The sequence below is a fragment of the Mus caroli genome, unplaced genomic scaffold (genome assembly GCF_978045245.1).
Source record: "Mus caroli unplaced genomic scaffold, Mus_caroli_1 scaffold_7, whole genome shotgun sequence".
Classification (NCBI taxonomy): Eukaryota; Metazoa; Chordata; class Mammalia; order Rodentia; family Muridae; genus Mus; species Mus caroli.
The window spans coordinates 102119004-102144210 of NW_028227262.1; the positions used below are offsets into that span (position 1 = coordinate 102119004).

Sequence of the window (25207 nt, forward strand, 5' to 3'; positions counted from 1 at the left end):
CTGGCACGGCGCCTCCTCTGGCATGCACAGAGCTGGTGGGTGCAGTCTGCACAAAGCTTCTGTTTCACAGTCTCTTCCGGTCTCACTTCCGGTCTCACTTCCTGGCCGGATGGAGGACAGGGCTTTCTGGTCTGTCACTAGCATCTGGGTTCTTTTGCATTGTTGACCATCTTGCAGGTTGAGTATTTTCTACAAGCTTCAATTTGTCAAACATCCAGCAGCCAGGGAAGTACGAAAAATGTAATTTTTGGGTTAATTGAAGTAATTAATTTTACATTTAGGCAAGGTATTTCTGGGATCTGTTCTTGGTTTCCTCAGAACATTGATTTATGTTAAATCCTGAAATGACATGATAAGAATGGAGCAGAATGTGTTAATGATTTCTGGATTTTTTTTTTTTTTTTTTTTTTTGGTTTGGCTTGTTTTGTTTTAAATGACAAAATACCTAAAAGAAGCAACTTGGAGGACAAAGGATTTCTTTTGACTTACAGTCCATCCTGGGAGGAGAGGCATGGTGATAGGGAGCATTCTGAGCAGAAAGCAGTGGTGGCCCTCATACCACAGTAGAACAGAACACAGTAGATCAGAACCAGAGATGGGTATGACCTTCAAAGTCCAGTCCCTAGTGGACTACATCTACCAGCTAGGCACCGGATTCCAAAGGTTTCATAGAATTCCAGACAGCACCACCAGCTGGAGCCAATTGTTCCAATACAGGAGCTTGTGAGGGAAACAGTTCACATCCAAGCCATAAAAGGAGGGATTGGAGAATGAAATTTGCTACACCTGGGACCCAGGACATATCTGAGACTAGAGAGGAGCCAGGGTCAGCATAGGGTCAGAACCTAGGGTAGAACTGGCCCTCGGGCACCATCTGTGTCCTTGGATGACCATGAGTGCTGGCCCACAAATGTTTGCCACATTCTGGTCATTCAGGGTGTGACACATGAGTGGGAAAAATAGTCACAAAGCTCAGTCAGATCTCTTGGGTGTTTGACCCTTTCCATGGGTTGGAGGACGATTCCCACAGGCTCTGCCATTAACCCCATCAGCACACTCCCCGCTCTGCCCGAGTCTCTGCGGTACTTCGGGAGAGGTGTCCAAAGATGAAGATTTGGTTTACTTTTCTCTCTGTCTAGTTGCCTTAGCCTGTTCCAGATGATCTTTCCTCTCCCATCAGTGGGCTAAACACTTTTCTAGAATATCTTTCCAGGGCAATTGTAATTGGCTCCTGCCTTTCTAAAGAACCATTTGATCTAACCTATGGGAGGGAGTTCATGTGGACCTCTGGAAGGATTCCTTAAGAAACATATGCATTTCAGGACTAAAGATTACAGTGAATCAATTGTAGGCCCTGAGTTCCACACAGCTGGACTGGTGGGAGAGGACATTGGGAGGCAGGTGGTGGCCCTGGAAGATAAAGAAAGGGCTCTTTGCTCCTGTCCTTGGGGTCTGGACTTCAAAGTGAGTGTCATAGATTAATAATCCTCTTTATGATCTTCTTAAATGCTTTATCATTTTTTGTTTTCTGTTAACTAATACAAGCTTTAAACATCATAGATAAATTCCTGCCATACTTATAACTGTCACACATAAAATGCATTCCATGTACCCAGTGTTTTGGGGAATCTCCCTATGCTGCATGTAACAAGCTGAGTGTAAAGCAGATCTGAATCCCATGTCTACATTATTGAGCATCTTGCTGACTGAACATTTCCTATAAGCTTCATTCTGCCAAACACCCAGGGAGACATGCAGTGGCCCACTAGAGCCTGCCATGCTAAGTGAGACAAACAGGCAGTTATTCAAATCATATTAAATATTAACACCAATATTGTCTGAAGCCGTATCTGTCATAGATCATGTGGGTGCATCTGTCATCTTGAATCCCTTCAGACCATGTGAGAATCAGAAACATCATGTGTTTACAAAGCCAGCTGATGTCAGATGATGGTTCCTTTTGACGTGTTGGGACCCGTGGGAAGGGGAGAAGGGACCTCTGCTCTCCAGATGGCGCCATGTTTATACAGGCTGTAGAAAGTCCCAGGATTTACAAGTGTCTGGATTGCATGAATGCCAGGGGAGATCAGAACAGATAGTTCCATTAAAAAGAAAAAAAAAACCTGAAATCATATTTTCTGGTACCATGCTGCAGAGCTCTCAACTAGGACCCAAGACAGTGAGACCTCTTGGCATTGATAGACAAAATCATAGGACAATATAATATTTTAATATTGTTATACATTTTAATATGTTGTGCATATTAATATAACATTTAATTAGTTCTGGGAATGAAGCCTTTGCACATGAAGTTTCTCTATTCTGTATTCAGAAAAATCTTTTATTTTTTTCCTCTATCTGGAAAAAACTAAGTTCAACCATCAGGTTTAACTGTCTCTTGTGGAGTTAAACATGGCTCTCCTTATTGGGCTGTCCTGGGCCTTCCTTATCGGTAGCCATATCATGTCCATCTTGCCTAGCTGCTCCATCTACCTTCATCAGCAGCTTGCTTCTTTGAGGCAATTCACATAGAAGTGTGAGATACTTTCGTGTGTACTTGTACATGGGTGTGTGCATCTAATATACTGTGTACTCCTTTGTCATTCTACCAGAAAGATGAGTAGCACAGAAGTACACAAGAGGATGCCATTCTCCTTGGAAGTTAAAGTTTGTCTACTCACTCTCATGGGACAGACAGATGTGTCTGAGAAATGGTCTAATGTGCCCATAGGAGACAGGATTGGTGTGTATGGGAATGTGGTCTCTCAGCTTCTTGATCAGGCCTCTGCTGCCATGCCTCTTCCCAGCCCCCATCATTATGGACAATACTGTCTCTGAAACTGTAAGGCAAGATAAACTATTCCTTATATTGTTTCTACTCCCGAGGCTTCAATACAGACACAGAGAAGTAGCTAATACTCTTTCTATCTGCTCCTCTCACCCCCATCTATCTCCCTCTCTGAGACTCTCTACAGCCCAAGTATAAATCACATTATAAGAGAGCTCCTCTCTGCTATTTCCTTAGCAGTAACCTTACCCAGGGTTAGCCTGCTCTACCATCTTCAAATATTTCAAAGCATTGAACAAAAAGAATGCTTCCTTATACAGGGAATCAAAGTGACATCTGAGAAGTTACCATGTGCTCAGAGCCATTCATTCTCTTAGGGCTTTCTTTTATTGTCAACAAATGTACATTTTGGGGGACACAAGCCTTATCAAGCACCTACTGAAGGAGAGATTTACACAAAGCTGGGGGAAGCAGAACAAAGAAGAGGAACAAACCAGTGAAAGATAGATTTCAAATAAACTGCAAAAAGTAAGAGAGTAGTTTAAACCAGTAGCGTCCACTCAGGCACTCAAGTGGTTGTGCCCACGAAAGATACTTAGCAATGGCTTAGGGTTTTTTTGTTGTTGTTGTTTGTTTGTTTGTTTTTGTTTGTTTTGATCATGATGGCTGGGGCAGGACATGCTATTGGTCAGTGGTAGTCAGAGCCCAGGGCAGGAATAGTTCCTCCAGTTCATGGCCAGCCTAGACCATATTATGAGTTGTACTCAGGCTAGTATTAGATTACCCATGGACACTTTTTCTGTGAGAGATGAAGCAGAAGCCCCTGGGGTTTTGGGTGTTATCTATCTCTTTGAAAATAGATACTCATGAATTTAATATTGGTTTGGTTGTTACACCTAGTGTAGCCTATTCAGTCCAAGCTAGTAGCCTTCGCAAATTCTACTGAACACCGGAAAAGTATTTAACAGGGTCTGGCATGGGCCAAAACATGTACTTAGTACTTATCTGAAAACCTTTCTTGATATTTCTTATTTTAATTTGAACCATGTAGGGATACTTTTATTCCATTGTTCAGAGAGATTAGTATACTGGGATCTTCTTCAGGGATTCCTAGACAGTATTTTTGATAGATGGGGTCTTGAGCCAGCATAATTCTGGAGATGTCATTGAACTGAGGGCCTTTGGCCCAGGGTTGGGTCAGAGCTACTGTGGCAGAAGGACCATTGAGGAAGAAAGTACAGGGAAGAAACCATACTTAAGTTTTTATTTATTTATCTTTATTTTATGTGTATAAGTGTTTTGGCTTCATGTATGTATGTTCACACATGAGTGTCTGATATTCAGAGGCTAGAAGAGGTTGTCAGCTCCTCTGGAACTGGAATTACAGACAGTTGTGAGAAGCCAGAAACCAGGCCCTCTGCAGAAACAGCAAGTGCCTTTAACTAACGAGCCTTCTCTCCAGCCCCCAAACTGTTCTTAAAGCACTCAGCTGTGGCTCCAGAAGGAGGGGGATATGGTTTCCATGAAGGAAGAAGAGTCAGCTGGAAGGAGGCCTGTAGCTAGTGTTCAAGACTATGGGAAGGGGCAGCAGGCAAGAATATAGAGGAGGGGCTGCCAAAGAGGAGAAGGGACAGCAATCCCAGGTCCTTCACCCCAGGGTTGGTAGGCTGTGAGCTCTACATTGAGCAGTGGCTTCTTCCTCAGTGACAGGCTTCAGGAAAACCCCATAGCTGAAGCTGCTGAAGCAAAGTAGAGGGAGTGGTGCCATACGAGAGGGGACAGGGAATTGTGAAGTCAGGGAGCTGTGGCTGCCTGCCAGGTTATCTGGGCATTTTCCTGCACCAGAGGGACCCCACTCTTGTTTCATACTTAGGGCCTGCATGGGGGTTGCTAGGCTTGCCCTTTTGAAATTGGCATTGTGTTTGCCTGTGTGTTTGTGAGTGAGGTTTCTGGACAGAGAAGCATGCACCAGGAGTCTTAATGCCTATGGGTTCATCCTTTCGTGGGATATCATGGATGGATCTCAGTTGTCCTCTGTGCAGGGACCTGACTCTGCTCTTCTGTCCTTAAGTCTTAGAGTCCAAGGTGCCTTTTACCAGGGACTGAGACGAGTCGAGCTGAGATTTGGGAGTGGTGTCTGTGTTCTTTTCCGTGACTCTGTACCCCATGGCAGTCTGGGTGCAGAGGATAACACAGTGAGGGATCTCCTGGTAAAACTAATTGACACCTCTAATCCACACTCCCATCCCTGGCTTCTTTTCAACAGTGAACCAGGCCGGAGCCTCTTTCCCAGTTTAATTTAGGTACTCAGTGTAGCTGGTGTAGAGGTTTGTAACAATTTGGAGTTTTCTGTCTATGTGGGTTGTGGTGGAAGGGCGATCAATTTCTCTTTCCTTGATGAATCCAGCTCTTCATTTTGAAATAATTCCCACAAATTCTCTAGCTATGCCTACTCAGCAGCAGTCTTCCCAAGCTGGTTCTCCAGTGGAGGAGAATCTAGGGCTGTGGGAGGAGGAAGTTGGCCATGTTGAAATTGCTCCGGGATGAGGCTGGGGAGAGAACGTTTTCCACAGGAGAGCACAGGGAGAGGAAGTCTGCAAGAAAAAGGCTGCGGCAGGCTCAAGGCACTTTGCATATTGTCTAGTAATTAAGGGCTACTTCTGGGCTCTTCTTGAATGTGGGAACGCCACAGACATGCGTCAGGTAGACTAGATCAAGTGAGCAGAAGAGAGATCCAAGATCAGAAGATGGTGGGAACTTTCCATGCCCCTTGAAGCTCTGGATTCAGTAGACAGGGAGAGTGTGCACACATGATGGTTAATCTTGTTAATTTAACACAAACTAGATCACATGGGAAAGAAGCTTCCATGAAGGATTGTACAGACCAGGTTGGTCTTGTGTGCATGCCTAGTGGGGATTATCTTGATTATATTATCGAAGTAGCAATAAAGAAATATAGGAATCCATGTTACCATGTAACCTTGCCACAGAACCTAATGCCTGTTGTTTGTTCCTTCTCCATCACTAAAAAACGATGGTCTTGAGAAGAACAAATAAATATTTTTCCTCAAATCAGCTGCACACCGTGTCCAGGTGCAAGGACATGCCCCTCTGAATCTGGACCAGTTCAGCGATCTGCTCATGCTCGCTGCAGGCTTTGTGGCTTTAACATTCACATTAGCTCATCTTTCTTTCTCATATGTCCCAGGCTTGTATTCTACAACACCAGACGGGGATACTAATTAAACTTCAGAGCTTGCTCCGGCAGTGCTTAAACTGAGATTCCTAATGACAGGCCTGGCAGTGATCAATATATCTGATACACTGGCAATGATTTAGAGAACGCCATGGTTACTGCTTGGAATAAAAGTGAACGAGCTCTGTAAATTTAATTTAGAGGAGTGATAACTTGATCAGCCAGAAATATATGGCAGAAGCATCTTGTTTTTTTTTTTTTTTTTTTTTCTTTAAACAAAGCCCAGGGCGTGCTTCTAGCCAGATCTGTGCTTTAGCCAAGAACATTTTATTTACAACGGGATGAGTTACAAAGAGACATCTGCCCAGTGGCCCAGCTTCAGAAATATCACTTTACTCACAAGAGTGTTCTTTTGGTTCTATGAGGTGCTAGTGCAGGTATAAAATTTTACATTTGATGTATATTTCTTCATCCATGATCAAAAGTAGAGTTATTGGCAAAGTTCTGCTCAGGCCGGTGCAGACTATGAAGTTTTCTGCAACTGCAGGCAGAAGCGGAGAGCACAGTCTCTTGCCTCCCTGCAGGGTTCTGTGTGTTAATCTGTGGAGACTTTGTCCCTTGCTGCCCTTTGGGTCTGTAATACTATGTGCTTCTTTTCCGTGACCTTTGCTTAGGTACTGTTGGTAACATGGATTGTTAACTGATTGTATTAGCTGTGCCCTCCTTGCCCCAGGCCCATGTGCGAGCTCACAGTTTCTACTTTGCACGTACACTACTCTGAAATAGAAAGCCAGAACTCATGTTCTCTGTCTTTCTCTGTCTCTTTAATCTCTCCTCCTCCCTGTTCTTTCTCCAACCTTATGACTCTACTTCCCTGGAGAACAGTGACTGACATATGTGGCGCTTTCTAGTCGTCTGGAGTCTGTTGTACTCAGAGTTTGCCCTTTACTTTTAGAACAGGTTTCTGGACCTGCTGGCTCCTCCTTCTTTTGTTCTATCGGAGCTCTGACCTTTGGGGTCTGGGCCTCTAAGCTCCTTCTCCCCTCAGTTCTTTATGCTGGCTACTCTGTGGTCTCTAAGGAGGCTTGCTCTAATCTTTGGCAGGCTCACTTCCCTTCAGCTGTCAACCACACTGCCTTTCCTGAGAAGGTCCCTCCACACCCATCACCCTCTGTGTTTGAGGGACTTGGGTACAAATCACTTAGTGCTTTATTACACATTAATTTGTGTGCTTCTGTTCTTTTTCCTACCTAAAAATGCTGGTTTTGTAAGACCAGGGCTGTGCCCACCCTGTTAGCTTAGCCCGGCGTGAGTTGTTCTAAGTACATGGGAAATGTTTCATAAGTATTAATAGACTTGTCTGCCTTTATCATTATCATTATTGTTATAATTATACTAATCTGTTATTTTTAAATTATATTATATATTATATTGAAATAATCTGGAAGACATCATGAATATATGGATATATGAATATTTATCCACAATAATTTTTAGTAGGTGTGGGGTGAAGTATTTTTCCCTTCTATTTGTCTCAAACATGATTCTTACTGGTTTTAGTTTGTATCTGATTTGATAATGCTAGGTTCGCCCTCAGAACCTTTGTGCTATAAAGGATTATTCTTGACCTCTATTTTAGTCCATGTTTTCATACACTTCAACTTTGTAGTTTCCACATTTCCTTTATTGATGTCAAAATAAGTTCATGTCTCAGTTTCCATCTGGTTAGGGCATCACTGATCTTATAATTTTGAGTTTCTGTTTTTAGAAGGAATAGCCATGCCTTCTTATGTTTCTCTCCTTTGGCGATGGCCCAGCACGGATGGTAACTGTCTGGCTGTTCCATGGGGCTCACTTACTGTACTCCCAGATGCTGAGTGAGATGAACAGATGCGCCAGGGATGTAATGTCATTTTTATACAAAGCCTCCTTAGGGAAGATATAGACTGACCCCTCCTCAAAACACAGCACTGCATTTTCCTCCTCTTTCTGCTCTGGTAAGTGCAGCATATGGAAATCATAACTGACAAAAGTAATTTTGTCATATATATTCTTCAAAATGAAGTCCTTCCTCCCAATTTTTTCCATCCTTGCTTTGCTCCACCAGCAATTTAGCCAACATTGTCTTATGCAAATAGAGTCAATCCCCTACTGGAATTTCCTGGTGTCCGTGCAGATGAGGTTTGCCATCAGTGGGACTGGAAGGGACGCCAGCACACTGTGGCTCCAAAGCTCTGTTTGGGGCTGGCAAGCCCTGAAGCTGCTTGTTCAGCCTTCTCAAAATTGTTACTCAAGTCTAGAGTGCAGATTTCCTTTTCTTTAGAAACTTTATGATATTCCCTCTGCATCTGTTCCTGTTGGATTACAGTTGAAAAGTGGAATTGCTACAAATCACCATATAGTGATGGTTTCCAAACACACTGAGGGCTCTTGTTGTTGATTGGTCTCGTGGATCAGTATAGAACAGTAGAGCTGATTTTTTAAAACTGTATTTCACATTTTCTTAGTGCACATATAGAGTCACACTGATAAGTAAGTAAGTAGAAATTGCTCCCCAATGGCAACAGAAGACTAGCAAGTGGGAACAATTTAGCTCTTAATGTATATGGCATGTACTTGCCAGATTAGAAGCTACCGATGTAGCCCAAGTCCTCTTAGCCAGGTTATTGGCCTGGATCATTCTGCCCACTGTCTAGTAATACCCACTTTCCAGATAAAGGTCACAATATACTTTGGAGATAAATTGACTCTAACTGCATTTTTTCAAGCTGCATATAAATTAACCCCAAATATGAAGTCAATATCCATTTAGCTACTCCATGCAAAATGGTAGAGGAGGGTATACTTGCAAGAAAAGGTTAACCATGGATCTAAATAAGACCTGCCTTTGGAGAGGTGTCTACATCTCTACAGCTTTCAAGACACCTGTATTCTCAGTAGACAGCTACTTTTCCACATTTGCAGAAGGCTGAAGATTAGATCTAAGACAACCAATTGGTATAAAACACAAAGAATTGCTTTTAGGATAATTAAAACTATTTTGAATCTTTTATTTATCAATCTGTTTCTAATATAACTTTAGGTAAATGAAGGACATTCACAAAAGAATAATAGGCATACATACATAATTTCCTTCTTTCATTCTAGTTTACATGCTGTTGCTTTTAGAGAGTGAAATTTCGCGTTGTTTCACAGGGATGGAGTCCTAACTGACTCACAGGAAGAATACTTAGCTCAGCTTTCCTCAGCGTTAACCTCTACAGTCACCATGGGCTTAAAAACCGACAAGAACCCTACAAAGCAAAACTGAGAATTGGCAACATCCAGAACAGTTTCTTGGCCTCCTGGGGAGGAACTGCTACACCTTCACAGCCATCTCAGAAGCCATCACCCGTGTACTGTAAGTCATCCAGGCCTGGGAAATGGGGCAAACTGTCTTAGCAGATGTGTTCTCACAGCACATTTCCATGTGGAACAGAAACGTGTGAACGGGTGTTGGATGTGGACACATGTGTGCCCATTTCTATCTTTATTACCTTTGTCCAGTCTTTACTCAGCTTTTGGACATCACTTCTCTGTTTTATTGACAGTGATTTTATAGACTATTTTAAATGAGAGAGAGAGAGAGAGAGAGAGAGAGAGAGAGAGAGAGAGAGAGAGAGAGAGAGAATATATAAAAACACTGTGGTAAAAGAAACTCTCTTGAAAGTTTCTGACATTACTATGGAGTAATGACTGTACTGTAGAGGCATAGGGCTTCCAGGCTACATGAAAATACCTTTTTTCCACTTGTGTATACTGCGAGCCACAAGTTGGGCCCATGTGAGGATTCAGAGATTTATAATTAATTTCCAGTTTCTCTAGGTTTCCATTGGGTTCTACTTCCCTATGTTGACAGTCTAGCTCCCCGGAGGTCTCTGATTCAAAATTCAGCAGTGGTTCAGCAATACCCACATTTGTGTGCATGGCACATTGCATAGTGCCTTTTTAATGCAGCTTGCAGCCATAAGTCAACTCAGTCATTTTTGAGGTTCCTTTAACTTTGGACTTTATATTTGGGCTTCAAAGTGTTCCACAGTCAAGAATCCATTGTGCTCATAATTGTCTCTTGAAGTAGGTAAAGCAATCTCATTTAAACACTAGAGAAGGATGGGCAGAAGTTCTTGGGCATGGCCAGGGGCACATAGCAAGTCTAGGATGGAGAAAGGGTGGGGATTTATTCTTTTTTTTTTTTTTTTTCCGACACATGGTTTCTCTGTGTAGCCCTGGCTGTCCTGGAACTCACTCTGTAGACCAGGCTGGCCTCGAACTCAGAAATCCGCCTGCCTCTGCCTCCCAAGTGTTGGGATTAAAGGCGTGTGCCACCACGCCTGGCATAATTTTTATTTATGGTGTGTGTGTGTGTGTGTGTGTGTGTGTGTGTGTGTGTGTGTGTAGGGATCAGAAGACTACTCTTGGGAGTCAGTTCTTTCCTTCCACTACAGATAAGATCCATGGATTGAGTTTACATGGTCAGGGTTGCATGGCAAGTGCTTTTACCTGCAGAGTTGTCTTGGTGGCCTGAGATTCTTTTTGCTTGTTCTTTTAAGACGGAGTTTCACTGTTGCCCAGGCTGGCTTTGAACCCTTATATAGCTGAGGCTGGCCTTAAATTCCTGATTTCTTGGCTATAAACGCTGGGATTATAGATGTGCGTCTCCATGCCTATATACATGTTGAGATCTATCAGCTAACTCTCGGGGTCACACTAAATCATTATCTAAAAAAGATGCCCTTTGTTTTTAGCCAAAAATGAGTGAGATGCGTGGTTGCTTTTCCTCACTTATTTCAGGATCAGGTCGCTTATCAGGAAGAGCACTTCAGAAACTATTATTGGTTGAATAAACTCAATGTGGTGAAATGTTTCTTTCCTTTTTTTTTTTTTTTAAGTGTTTGAAATCACAGAATAAAAAAAAAAAGAGTTTGCAGCAGACATTGTTTATAAGCATGAGATGTAAAAGGATTATTAACATTCTCCCCTGAAGAGTAAGGTGCAGCAAGGAGAGGAGAAAAAAAGAACAAATTGAGAGATCAAAGAGAACAGATCTTACTGTAGAAGTTAGCGTGTCTTCCAACACTACCTTAACTCTGGTACAGTTGGAGCCAGTACCTGTTGGCTTCTCTCTGCAGTACTTTTTGCTGTACAAGCCTTTGTCTGTGCCTAGCTCACAGGATGTGCCTGATGCTCTCCTAAGCTATCCAACCACTCAGTCTACTCACTGCTCATGCTGATTCTGCCTCTGCTGCCTTTGAACTCCTGCTCCTTTGGGGGGGGGGGTGTTCTCATCTGATGCAGAGCAATAGGAAGATTTCTAACAAACATCCTCTAAACTCTTGTTCCAAGATCTTTAATAAAATGGATTCATAAACCTCCTATTTTTAAACAGTGGGTAGACAGCAGTGAGGAAATACACTCTTACATATTAAGAAGGCCCAGGGAAAATTCAGCCATGAAATAATTTTGATGTCCTGAATTAGCTTCTATGAAATCCAGAGAATATGCTATTTTAGGAATATAGAGTGCCACCAATTTTGCATTCATTTGGAGTCTTTCATTTTTAGCTTCATGAAAAACAGAGATATTTGTTTAAATGCAGAGCAAGTTTCATCCATGCACAAGCCTCAGTCAGCCACCAATGTTCTCTGAAGCGCCATCTATTTATTTAGAACTTTTTTGAGACTTGTCTCACTAGACAGCTCAAGGCTGGCTGGAACTTGCTATGTAGCTCAGGCTAACCTTGAACTCATTTCCCTCATGTCCCAGTCTCTCAAATGCTAGGATTACAGGCATACACCAGTGTGTCTTATTCCTTTGGTACAGTGTCTTGGGTTTTGTTTGTTTGTTTATATATTGTTATTGCTTGCAGGGCTTTCCATTAGTCTGTGCTTGGTGACTGATACACTGGATATAAGATGCTGAGATGGTAGTGGAGAAGAACAGAGTAGGATCAGGCAAGTCTGGGTTACACCATGACTATTGAAGCAGCGTCATGCAAAACTGTCAAGGCAAGAGCTGCAACAGAGAATTGCGTTCTTTTTCTTCAAATGAGCCATTATTTCCCATTCATAACAGAGCACTCATGTCTGTCATACACAGATGTGATTAGCTTGGTTAAGGGCGGCATCATTCCAAGAAGAGGTTAAAACTTTAGGACTCATTTAGCAATTAATGTAGTTACTACTGTACCCACCTTTGTGTGTCCTGTTTGCCAGCCATCCTGTAACTGCTTAGGAGAAGCTGTGTCAGTGGACCTCCTGTGTGTCTTAACTGATGACATTCAGCACCCTAGACTTGCTAATATGTGAGAGATGGGCTGGCCCTCAGTCTTTGTCTTTTGTGGCAGAAACAAGGGAAGGAAAGAGTGAGGAGAGGGACAGGGTGCGAACACTTTAACACTGGGGCTGTCCTTGATGGTTTTTCTTGCTAATCATTTTAGGGAAGAGAAGTGCTGAGATGAAGGTGAGGCACAAGGAACACAGCTATCTCAGGAAGTGCCAGAAGGCATGCATTTCCATCTGACAGTATTTGTCAGGTGCAAAAGTAATGCCTGTAAAATGAGTTGTTTTTAAATCACAATTTCAAGCCATAATGGTAAACATTTGCTTTTTCAGTTTGAAATTATGGCGAAGAATGCACTGTGGTCAGGTATCTCGATGAAATAAGATGACCTTTGGTCTCAAATGTGTTCTCATAAGTAAATGCTACAATTGTTCTCACAGTTTGTTCTGTTACATACCTTTTCATTTAATCTGCCTTATGAAAAAATGAGCAAGGCTTGACAGTTCAGGGTATTCATGGGACTGTTTGAGGTCTGCTTGCAATTAAAGAGAGTCTCAGGATTCCCTCTTACTCTGTTTCCTTGATTCAAGGGTGGGTGGGTGGGGGGCACTTGCCTCCCCTTGCATCCTTTTGGAGCCTGTTATAAACTTGTGCAAAGAGCAGCTTGGGATAAGGTTTTCTGTTATTCAAGAAATTGAGATCCTCCAATAAGTTAAGCATTTGGAGAACCTTGAAAGTATCTGGTAAAATCCCAACTAAGTAGAAATACGCAGGTTATTAAGACAGACCACGAGAAAAATAGCATCAATACTACTTTAACCTCACTGTCCTTCTAAGAGGAGAAAGAAAGAATCATCACATTTAATTCCTCAAAATGTTGGAGCCTACAAAATTTTTAAAAAGAGATTTTTAAGTATAAGAGGCCCGACATATTACAATTATAAATGGCAACCATTCAAGAGAGAACTTTTGTGTAATTAAAAAAATAAAGTGATTAAATTCTTTTTGGGTGCTCCAATAGGAAGAATTGCTCCCATTTACTTACACAAAGCCTATTATTTTTACATAAAATCAAGAAAAATTTTTGGAGCAAATTTCCCAAGATTCCTGATTATCCTAAGATGTGTTATTCACTAGACAATCATGTTCTCTTGAAGAGAAGCCATAATCGATGATCAGGTTGATGGTGACTTCAGATTCTAATGTGTCTGTCACAGGTCTCTGTATCATGATAGAGTTCCTGTGATAAAGTTGGTTTAAAATATGGCAGTGTCTCCCACATGATTCCAGAGTAACAGCAGCTGCAAGTTGGCTTTATTGTACTGTGCCATCCAGAGAATGCTATCTGTGAGGATTTTATCACAGCAGTGTAAAAACTTGAAATTTAAAGCAAAATAAGAAAAGCACACTAACTTATGCATTCACTAGAAAGTGTCCATATTTTTGTTATAAATATAAAAGAAACAGAGCAAAGAAGACATTCCCTCTGGCTCTAATCCCCCATGGAGGCACAGACACATACAATCCAATATGTTGTAGTTAAAACAGAGGCGAAATCCTATAGCAGTTGGTCACCACAGTATTATAGCTGATAGTTACAGATATTAAACAGGTCTAAGACTACATACATGGGATATCAGCATGTAGAAGTCAATAAAAACAAAAGCAATAAGCCCAATATACATTTATTAGCTGGATTCTTGGGTGCTTGTATCCACTTGTGCTGGTTCCACTGCTGCAGGACAGGCCACTCACTCTCCCTTCCCTGGCTAAGCCAGACAGGAACCTTCAGAAAACTGGCCTAGACTGAGGTGTCATTGAAGAAGACTGGGCAAATAGGCTCTTTGCCCCTTTTCTCATTTCCATTTTATGGGACACCAAAAGAAATATTATTTGGACACAAACTAGTTGCTACAACAGCCCATTAAAAGTCGACTAGATGCAAAAGAAAGAGAATGTCAGAGGCTGCATGGATGTGTATCAGTTTTTCTTGAGAAAAAAATATCCACGATCTAAGGGCTCTTAAAAATGTAGAAAACTTGCCCTGTTACCACGGGTTTTTAGAACACTTCTAAACACACACAAAATAAGACAGATAGTACCTACAAAGTTCAACTGTTGCTTAAACTCTAAAAGCATTTTTGTATTATTTTGTTTTGATACAGAAGGGGGCGGGAACTCAGCTATAAAGAAATATTAAAAAGTATATTTTGTGTGGCCATCAGTCTTAAGAGTATTGGGTTGCTTGCCTTCCCCAGCTTGTGCTGATAGTGTAAGCGTGTGCTCAGGGGTATGACGCAGGGTGCTCTGTCCCTCCCCCTCCTCCCTTAACTCCTCCCTCCCTATCCCATGGCTAAAAAGCCACCCCTCAAATGAGCCACTCCTTTTTGCTCTCGTCAATGGTCTCTGTGAAGTTGGGGTCGTTGTTCATGATGGCAGCATCTGCGCTCTCGGCTGACTCAGCTCCCTTGGCCTCATTGGTGTGATAGGTGCCCTTGTGACGGAACATGTACCGGATGAGGAAGACCAGGGTGCAGAGGATGGTGAAAATCACCACAGCGATGACCCCTAGGGGGACCAGAGAAGGACCAGAGTTAGACAAGCCTTGTCCACATCCCAGATTTTCTCACCACTGCCTCGATCCCAGCTCCCTGGGATGTGACTTGTTCCCAGTGATAGTTATGAGGACAGCAGAAGTAACACATGGCTCTGTCTGCTTCCAGACACAAAGGGGTTAACAGGAATCAGAAGTGACTTGTCCTCTTGCCCAGAAGGAATAAGCAACCTTTCACAATGACAAAATATTCAAGAAGAGGTAAGCATTCCAAATGTGGACCCATCTGATAGAACTTCAAAACAACAAAGTGAGAACTGTCAGAATCAGACCCATCTGTAACCACAGCTAGACACTGCAGCCCTCTTTTGCTTTGTAATAGAAAGAACCACTAAACATAAAATCAATAAAAATGTATAGGACCTGTACAACATGGAGTCAGGTTTGTTAACAAACTGTAGATTGTGAAAAAATATTTATGATGTCTGTCTGACAAAGGACTTGTATACAGCATACAAGCTCTTTCTAATCAATAGTGAGAAACAAAACAAAGTAATTAAGGAGGTGGAGAAAGATTTCAAGACAGTTCACAAAATATATATGACAATTAACTTATGAATAGACACTCAGCATCACTAGTGATGATTATCACACATCAAAAAGCACAGTGACATCTCGACTCATCTACCAGAGTGGTTGAGTAAGAAGGCTGACAGTGGTGAAAGTTGGTGAGACTGCGGAGCACCTGGTCTTTTAGATATTGATCATAGGACTGCGAGGTGGTTGGATCATTGTGGAAAGCTGCATGTTAATGTCTTACAAAGCTAAAGATCTACTTACTTTAATATCTTAGTGATTGAATTTCTAGGAATTGTCAAAGAAAAATGGATACTATGTCTGCCTAAGATGTGTGCAAGATTTTTCATAGTAGTTTTATTCATAATAACCCAAATATGGAGACAATCTAGCAATAGGTAAGTAGATAGAACAAAGGACATCATATTCATTCAATAAAATGCAACTTGTCAAGAGAAAGAAATGCTATTGATAGACAAAATAGTGTGGACAGATCTAAAAAAAACCAAAAAACAAAATATTATGCAATGAAAAGGAAGACAAATTTTATACCAGTTATTGAAACCTTGGAGGAGCAAAAGGATTAGATGGGGTTTAAAAGAAAGTGGTTATAAAAGCTGCTGAGAAGTCTTTTTAGGATGATGTGTTCTGTATGTTGTGGTGGTGGATATGAGCGTATGAACTTAATAGTCACTGACCGTTGTCATGCATAGGTTCATACTATGAGTTTATCTTAAAAAAAGCCAAAATTAATAAGGATAGGGACCTTGATGAGACTATAATTGAACTTGGGATAATGTCATTTAGCTACCTGTTTAAATATATTTTATTTATGCGTATGTGTTTGTCTGTGCATGAGTATGGGCATATGCATGTGGGTGCCTATGAAGGATTCCCTGGAGCTGGAGTTACAGGCAGTTGTGGGCAGTCTGATGTGGGTACTGAACTTGTGTCCATCAGGAAGAACAGTATCTGCTCTTAACTGCTAAGCCATCTCTCCAGCCCCATTTGTTTTAACTTGCTTTTTCCTGGTGAGTAGCTGCTAGAAAGTCTGTTCTATGTCCTACATACCTCCAATGATAGCTGAGTTTCTGTTGACTCCATTTCTTATAGCTTGGCCTTGTCCCGGGTTATATGGGAAATCAGCACTGGCTATGGAGAAAGACAGAGAGAGGGAAGTAGAAGAGTCAAATGCACCAAAGAATTTCATACTTATTTCTTCATACAACTCTTTGACACTGTTCATTTCTACAAATGAAATTTCTATCATGTCAGATGGCCCCAACCTTGCTATTGTCTTGTAATATCCAAAATGAATTCAAGACCACCCAGTCCCTTCCCCCTTCAAAAAGGACTTTCCAAACTGTACTTGCAGGCCACGTGCAGAGACAAATAAGGAAGCTGGCTGACTAAACAAATGTAAAAACAGAGTTTTAGTGGTCAAAATGACTAAGTCTACAGCTGTCAAAAAATATTAGCTGTTCTCAGAGAAATAACCATACCAAAAATAACAGTTCTCAGAAGAATCCCCCTATCTCACCCTACACTGAATTCTGACAAAAAAACCCCACAAATTACTCTGACCTTGCTGGAATTCCCTGTGACATTAATAGCTGTGATGTTAATAACTGACCCATAAGTTCAAAATGTGCTTTGCTGACCAAATCATAGTAACCCACCATGGGGGCAAGCAAAGTGAGTCACTAGGCCAGAGGTAGTCACTATGCAAACCGACCAATGCCTAAAATGGTTACTTGCTACACCAATTAGAATAAGCCAGTTACCCTGTTGCTCAAATCTGCCCCTTACAAAAGTATAAAAAATTTGTTCTTTCTTTGTTCTGGGTCTCTCCTCTGGCCTGCGTGCTGAGAGGGGAGTCCCCAACATGTTGGATCAATTAAAAAATCCTCATGCAGTTTGCAGCGATGGCAGTCTCTGTGGTCTTTGAGAGTGAGGGTCTTTTGAAGAACTCTAACAGTCTCCCACAAACATTCAAGAAACCCCCATCTCCATTTTTGCCATTTCTTTTTGTACAAGTTCCAATGCTATATGACTCATTTACAGGCAATGTTAGAGAATCTTAGAATGTTCTGAGGCAGCTGGTCCCTGATCTGCTGATAAGTGTATGATTAGAATAGTCATCTTAGGGTGTCCTCCAGTGGTTGCTTTCAAGACAGTGAGTCCAGAGACACTCAAACCCTGGATGTAATTTGGGAGCATGTGACCTTCATAATCCTCCTGTATGATTTAAACAGTCTCTAAATTGCTGATAATACTCTATGGACTTTGATGACATTTTCCAAGCCACTTTACTGTACATTTATTGTTGATGATGTTTTTGTTTTTGTTTCAGGGTTTTTGTGTGTAATACCCCTTGTTGTCCTGGACTCAATTTGTAGACCAGTCTGGCCTCAAAGTCACAGAGATCTGCTTGACTCTGCCTTCTGAATTCTGGAATTAAAGGCATGCACCACTTGGACCAGTATAGAACAATTTGGAAGGGACTGTTTTGGGTTTTTTTTTGTTTTTTGTTTTTTTTTTATTTTTTATTTTTTTGCAGTTCTTTTAATTCAACCTGCAGGACCTACAGACACAGAAACAGAGGGCTTGTTTTCTCATGTTCTGCTGAGATCTGTCTTCCACCCACTTATATTCCATACATTACGAACAGTTTGAGTTTATATGCTGATGAGATTTTTACAGCACCCATTATTTGTTCAAAAGTAATTGCTTCTTTAATATTTAGCATGGCTTTGATAAAGCACTAGACCCTTCAGGAATGTGTAACAGGCTTAAAGTTCAGAAACACTGAGAGGAATGTTAATGGCTTAATTTTCTATTTCTTTCCTGTTTAAAAAAATAGAACAAAATTTATATGTTTCTCAAAGATGAATTCCATGTAGCACTCCAAAGACAAATAGATTCTGAAAAACCTTTCTCAGGTCAGTGGAGCATCTATAATAAGTAATTCATACAAGCAAATTTCATTTCTTTTTAGCAGGACTGGGTATAAAACCAATGGCCTTGTACCTGCCAAGCAAGGTTCTGCCATTGATCTACATTCCCAGACCCTTCCAGCCCACGGATAGATTTGCAAGGGTTGGGCTTCCACTTGAGCAGTTCAAGCAGACTTATCTCCCTATGGAGCTAACTTTTCCTCCAGTAGATGGAGCAGAGAATCAGATCAATGCCTGCTGGATGGTGCCAAGTCACTGTGAGAAACATTTCCAAGGTCTGTACTGGGATGATAAACAGAGAGACCAGTGTTACCATTCAGGTAGAACCTTGCTTGGGACTCAGTTCATAAGGCTAATTTATCCCTGGGTATAGAAAGCTAAGAATCTTTAGGACAATGACAAAAAGAGTCAGAGACCTTTCTCTTCCCATCTCCTTAGAAATATGTGAATGAAATGTGGGATTTCATATTTTCAACTAGCATGTGTGATTTAGTTTTCTCTCTTAGATTCATTTAAAAATTTTTAAAATTTGTTTTGTGTATGTGTGTATATGTGGACACAAGCATTCAGAGATGTCCTGGTGGAGTTAGAGGACGACCTTCGAGAGTTGGTTCCTTCTTTTTTTTTTTTTTTTTAAGTCAAACTTTTTTTTTAAATATTTTTATTACATATTTTCCTCAATTACATTTCCAATGCTATCCCAAAAGTCCCCCATAGCGCCCCCCACTTCCCTACCCACCCATTCCCATTCTTTTGGCCCTGGCATTCCCCTATATTGGGGCATATAAAGTTTGCAAGTCCAATGGGCCTCTCTTTCCATTGATGGCCGACTAGGCCATCTTTCGATACATATGCAGCTAGAGACAAGAGCTCCGGGGTTCTGGTTAGTACATCATGTTGTTCCAACAATAGGGTTGCAGATCCCTTTAGCTCCTTGGGTACTTTCTCTAGCTTCTCCATTGGGAGCCCTGTGATACATCCAATAGCTGACTGTGAACATCCACTCCTGTGTTTGCTAGGCCCCGGCATCGTCTCACAAGAGACAGCTATATTTGGGTCCTTTCAGCAAAATCTTGCTAGTGTATGCAATGGTGTCAGCGTTTAGAAGCTGCTTATGGGATGGATCCCTGGATACGGCAGTCTCTAAATGGTCCATCCTTTCATCACAGCTACGAACTTTGTCTCTGTAACTCCTTCCCTGGGTGTTTTGTTCCCAATTCTAAGAAGGTGCACAGTGTCCACACTTTGGTCTTCATTCTTCTTGAGTTTCATGCGTTTATCAAATTGTATCTTATATCTTGGGTATCCTAAGTTTTGGGCTAATATCCACTTATCAGTGAATACATATTGTGTGAGTTCTTTTGTGATTGTGTTACTTCACTCAAGATGATGCCCTCCAGGTCCATCCATTTGGCTAGGAATTTCATAAATTCATTCTTTTTAATAGCTGAGTAGTACTCCATTGTGTAAATGTACCATAATTTCTGTATCCATTCCTCTGTTGAGGGACATCTGGGTTCTTTCCAGCTTCTGGCTATTATAAATAGGGCTGCTATGAACATAGTGGAGCATGTGTCCTTTTTACCGGTTGGGACATCTTCTGGATATATGCCCAGGTGAGGTATTGCTGGATCCTCCGGTAGTACTATGTCCAATTTTCTGAGGAACCACCAGACTGATTTCCAGAGTGGTTGTACAAGCTTGCAATCCCACCAACAATGGAGGAGTGTTCCTCTTTTTCCACATCCTCGCCAGCATCTGCTGTCACCTGAATTTTTGATCTTAGCCATTCTGACTGGTGTGAGGTGGAATCTCAGGGTTGTTTTGATTTGCATTTTCCTGATGATTAAGGATGTTGAACATTTTTTCAGGTGCTTCTCTGCCATTCGGTATTCCTCAGGTGAGAATTCTTTGTTCAGTTCTGAGCCCCATTTTTTAATGGGGTTATTTGACTTTCTGGAGTCCACCTTCTTGAGTTCTTTATATATATTGGATATTAGTCCCTTATCTGATTTAGGATAGGTGAAGATCCTTTCCCAATCTGTTGGTGGTTTTTTTGTCTTATTGATGGTGTCTTTAGCCTTGCAGAAGCTTTGCAGTTTCATGAGGTCCCACTTGTCAATTCTCGATCTTACAGCACAAGCCATTACTGTTCTATTCAGGAATTTTTCCCCTGTGCCCATATCTTCAAGGCTTTTCCCCACTTTCTCCTCTATAAGTTTCAGTGTCTCTGGTTTTATGTGAAGTTCCTTGATCCACTTAGACTTGACCTTAGTACAAGGAGATAGGAATGGATCGATTCGCATTCTTCTACATGTTAACAACCAGTTGTGCCAGCACCATTTGTTGAAAATGCTGTCTTTCTTCCACTGGATGTTTTTAGCTCCCTTGTCGAAGATCAAGTGACCGTAGGTGTGTGGGTTCATTTCTGGGTCTTCAATTCTATTCCATTGGTCTATTTGTCTGTCACTATACCAGTACCACGCAGTTTTTATCACAATTGCTCTGTAGTAGAGCTTTAGGTCCGGCATGGTGATTCCACCAGAGGTTCTTTTATCCTTGAGAAGAGTTTTTGCTATCCTAGGTTTTTTGTTATTCAGATGAATTTGCAGATTGCACTTTCTAATTCGTTGAAGAATTGATTTGGAATTTTGATGGGGATTGCATTGAATCTGTAGATTGATTTTGGCAAGATAGCCATTTTTACAATGTTGATCCTGCCAATCCATGAGCATGGGAGATCTTTCCATCTTCTGAGATCTTCTATAATTTCTTTCTTCAGAGACTTGAAGTTTTTATTATACAGATCTTTCACTGGTTCCTTCTTTCTACCAATGATTAAACTCAGGTGGTCAGCCTTGGCAACAAGTGGCTTTACTCCCTGAGGTGTATCACTGGTCCCAGACATGACAAGTTTACCTAGGATCAGAGAACATTTTCTCTCTTGGATTTGTACATTGCTGATCTTTTTGATCATCAGCATCATTCAAGCCTGCTGACTCTGTAAGCCATGATCTCTGACAAACATATGAGTGAAAGAAAATTTATTTCCAAATCCTCAGGATTCTTCAAACTCTCCCAAGTCTTTAATTGTGCATGCAAAAAGTGCTGTTGATGTAATTTGCTTATATTAACTGGCTTAATCCTAAATCTAGATATCTTTGAAAATAATTCAGTTTGCTTCTTCTCCTAATGGTTTCCCCCTAATTCCATCTCACTTTAATATTTTTCTGGGATAGATAGCATTGATTTAAGATTCCAAACCAAGAAGGCAAAGATCAACCATGTATAGGCTTATCACTTTGTGGTGATTTGAAGGAGAAATGTGCCCCATAGGCTCAGGTATTTGATCACTTGACACACACACACACACACACACACACACACACACACCCGTTAGTGGCACTATTTGGAGAGGTTATATAACTTTTAGGACACGAAGACTTGCTGGAGGAAGTACATCATTGGGTGTGGACTTTGAGAGTTAATAGACTCATTCCACTTCCAGTTCACTCTCTCTACTTCCTTCGTGCAGTTGAAGATGTGATTTCTCAGCCTGCTATTTTGAACTCTCCCTGTGCAACTGAAACATAAAATCATCCTTTCTCTTGTGGGGAGCTGAGGAAACCTCCAGTGAATATATAAAGAATAATTGAAGCTCTGACTGAGTAGGTATTGTTGAAAGGTCATGCCCATGTTATGCCTCAAATCTACAGGAAATTGACAAAGCCTTCCTCCTGGGTCAAGCTCAGAGGATGGAAAAGCCTTTCTCTGGTCCAGGTAAAGATGCTGAAATATATACAAACACTAGCAACCACATGTTTCTTCCCTGAATGTTTACAGCCTGAGACTGCTAGCCTACAGACACCTTCTACCTTGATTATCTAATTCCTCCTCATGTGCTGTGTATTATAAATGTGCTGAGCTTGTTTCCAGTCGCAGTGTAATTGGTGTCACTCCATCAGAGTGGCAGATGCAGGACCCACCTGATCCCACCTTCCTCCCTATGTTTGTTTTTCCTTTACTCCCTCACAATCCCAGTCAAGTTTCTAGAACTAAGCTTTGCAGAAAGTGGCATTCTTCCGTAACTGCCATGGCATTTTATCATGGCAACAAAAATAACTAATATTGCTTGATATTAATCTGGTCACAAAATTATGTTATGTGAAAAAAACCAGCCTACATAAAATACAGTAGGAAAATAATCAGATTTTTTTCTTTAAATCTGGGTCTTCTTTCTCAGAGAATTATTACTCTGTAGATATGGCACATTCATTCACTTACTAAATCTTTATAGAATATCTTCACCATGTCAAATTCCATTCTGAGGATACACAGTGAACAATAAAATAGGCAAGACTGTATTAATGAGATTTTCCTGTCCCTAGTGGTCTAATTACATGCGCCATTGAAGCCTTTGTTTATAGAGTGAAGATGCTAATTAAAAGTGTGAATGTGGTTTGAATTATGATCTCTATTTCTGGTGACTTGATTGAGGTTGCTTTGTAGCTTTTATACTGTGTGTCATGCAACTCATATGACCACAAAGCTCAGCAAGATTTGGTTCATTCCTTGACACTGCCACTTTTCAAGGATGAAGTTTAGACCATCATTGTCCATCTTTTACACCTTCAGGTCTTTTGATGGTGTAATTACTCTTCTCCATAAGCTATTTGGTTCATCCCCAACCTGACTGGAATTAGAACCCAAGTCAATTTCAAAAGAAATAATCTTCCCACATTTGAGCCATTTGAAAGCTAGGAAAAGCCAGGAAGGTGAGTTGCTTAAAGGCCCCATTTTTTAGATAGTTGAGTTTAGGCTAAACCTATGACAGCAAAGGCCCTTTTAGGTGATGGAAATAAAAAATTATGTTGGACCTACTGAATTTGCTGTACCTCTAGGACTCTCATGTGGGCCTTCCTTCTAGACATCCAGAGACTGTGCAGATCATGTTCCTTGTCTTCCGACAAACATAAACTTCTGACTTTCTCAAACAATATGAAATTTCAAAACACATTAAACATCACCCTAGAAATATGGGAACAGCATGTAGAACTTCATACTGTGCCAGCATATGATTTAGTTCTTTCCCTCTTAGAGTTGATTTAAGATTTTTTTTATATGACAAAAATTGCAAGGTAGTTTTGTTATCAGCTACTGTAACAACATTTGTTACCTGCTTAGCTCTAATAAAACGCTGTGCACTTCAGGAATTTGTAATTTGTAATGTGGCAGATGAACTATGGCAAAATTTCTTTTTGCTTCAAAGCCTGTGATGTTGTGTCCTTAGCCTCAAAATTACTAAAATCACAGATGCTTAGACATACTGGTAAGCTCTTCTCATCTGCATGATTCCCCTCCAGCACTAAGGATGGAACCCAGGTCCTCATGTAAGCCAGAAAGATGCTCTACCACCATCCTATATCCCAACCCCTTTCTAGTTCCTTTGATAATACAGCTATAAATGGTGCCAGGAGTTTTGGTAGAGGGAGAAGAGACAAAAGATTACTCAGAAGAATAAGAAGAGTGAGAGAACACTTGAAGCCTTCCAGGATTGCCACTGGTGTGAATCTGAGCTTCTTGGTCTTGTGAAGGTCCTATGAGCATAGAATGTCTCTCCAGCTTCTATTCCTATGAGGCTACTTTTCCAATTAACTATTCAGAATGCAATGGATTCCTAATGCTTCAGACTAGCTCATGAGAAAATACTGGTTTGTCTGGACATCTTGTTTACCTTTCTCTTTTTCCATCAAATTTTACTTCTTTCTTGAAGGAAGGTACCCATTTCCAATTAAGTGGCCAGGTCCCCTTTCAATGGCTATAGTATTATTAATTCTTATCACTTCCCTTTCTTTCTATCTTTTATCCATGGGTTCTTATGTATGTGCATTCATGTGTGTGCACATGTATGTAGAGGCCAGAGGTCAATTTTGAATGCCATTCTTAAGGCACTATACAGCTTTAAACAATAAGTCTTTTTAAACAGTCTTTCATGGACCTGATTGGTTGGCCAGTAGCCAGGATGTACTTGTCTCTGCCTCTCCAGTGCTGGAATCAATATCACATGTCATTTAAAAAAATGTAGGTTTTACAGATTAAACTCTGGTCCTCATGCTTATAAGTCAAGTATTTTATCCATTGAGCCTTCTCCCCACCTCTTATTCCTTCTTATGTGGTAGATATCTTTTTAAAGGATAAATCTAGTTCAAAGTTCCATTCTGATGAGTGATAATGTTGTATAATAAGGGATGAATGCATATTCGTTGATGGGCATAATTAAAACTACTCTGTGAAGGTTGTACAAACATCTGTGGAGCCTCTTTGTGTTTGATAGTTTAATGTCAACTTGACACGAGCTAAGTCATCAGAGAGGAGGGAGCCTCAACTAAGAAAATGCCTCTATAAGACTGGGCTGTGGATAAGCCTGTAGAGCATTTTCTTAATTAGTGATTGCTGGGGGAGGCTTAACTGGTGTGTGTGTGTGTGTGTGTGTGTGTGTGTGTGTGTGTGTGTGTGTGTATGTCTGTGTGTGTGTAAGAAAGCAGGCTGAGCAGGCCATCATAAGTAAGCCAGTAAGCAGCACCCCCCCCCCCATGGCCTCTGCATCAGCTCCTGCCTCCAGGTTCCTGCCCTGCTTGAATTAGTGCCTTCACTGCTTTTAATGATGAATTGTTATATGGAACTGTGAGTGAAAAAGCCCTTTCCCTCCCAAGTTGCTTTTGGTCACGGTGTTTCATGTCCAAACACAACCATCACAGCAACAGAAACCATAACTAAGACACTCTTCAATAACTCTTTCATGCAGGGATATTTAAAAA

At 41.1% G+C, this 25207-nt stretch overlaps 1 protein-coding gene across 4 annotated transcripts in view; it reads right to left on the reverse strand.

Annotated features, from left to right (window-relative positions):
- Window positions 1–13599: 13599 nt before the first annotated feature.
- The window catches only part of Cntnap2 (contactin associated protein 2), a 2252040-nt gene continuing 2240432 nt past the window's right edge, over window positions 13600–25207 (reverse strand). For all 4 annotated transcript variants that reach the window (XM_085840650.1, XM_021164875.3, XM_021164874.3 and 1 more), the window contains 2 exons: window positions 16504–16584; window positions 13600–14870 (listed from right to left, as the gene is read on the reverse strand). In XM_085840650.1, coding sequence (XP_085696776.1) covers window positions 14671–14870; window positions 16504–16584 — 281 coding nt within the window. In that variant the 3' untranslated portion in view covers window positions 13600–14670. The remainder of the gene's footprint in view (window positions 14871–16503; window positions 16585–25207) is intronic.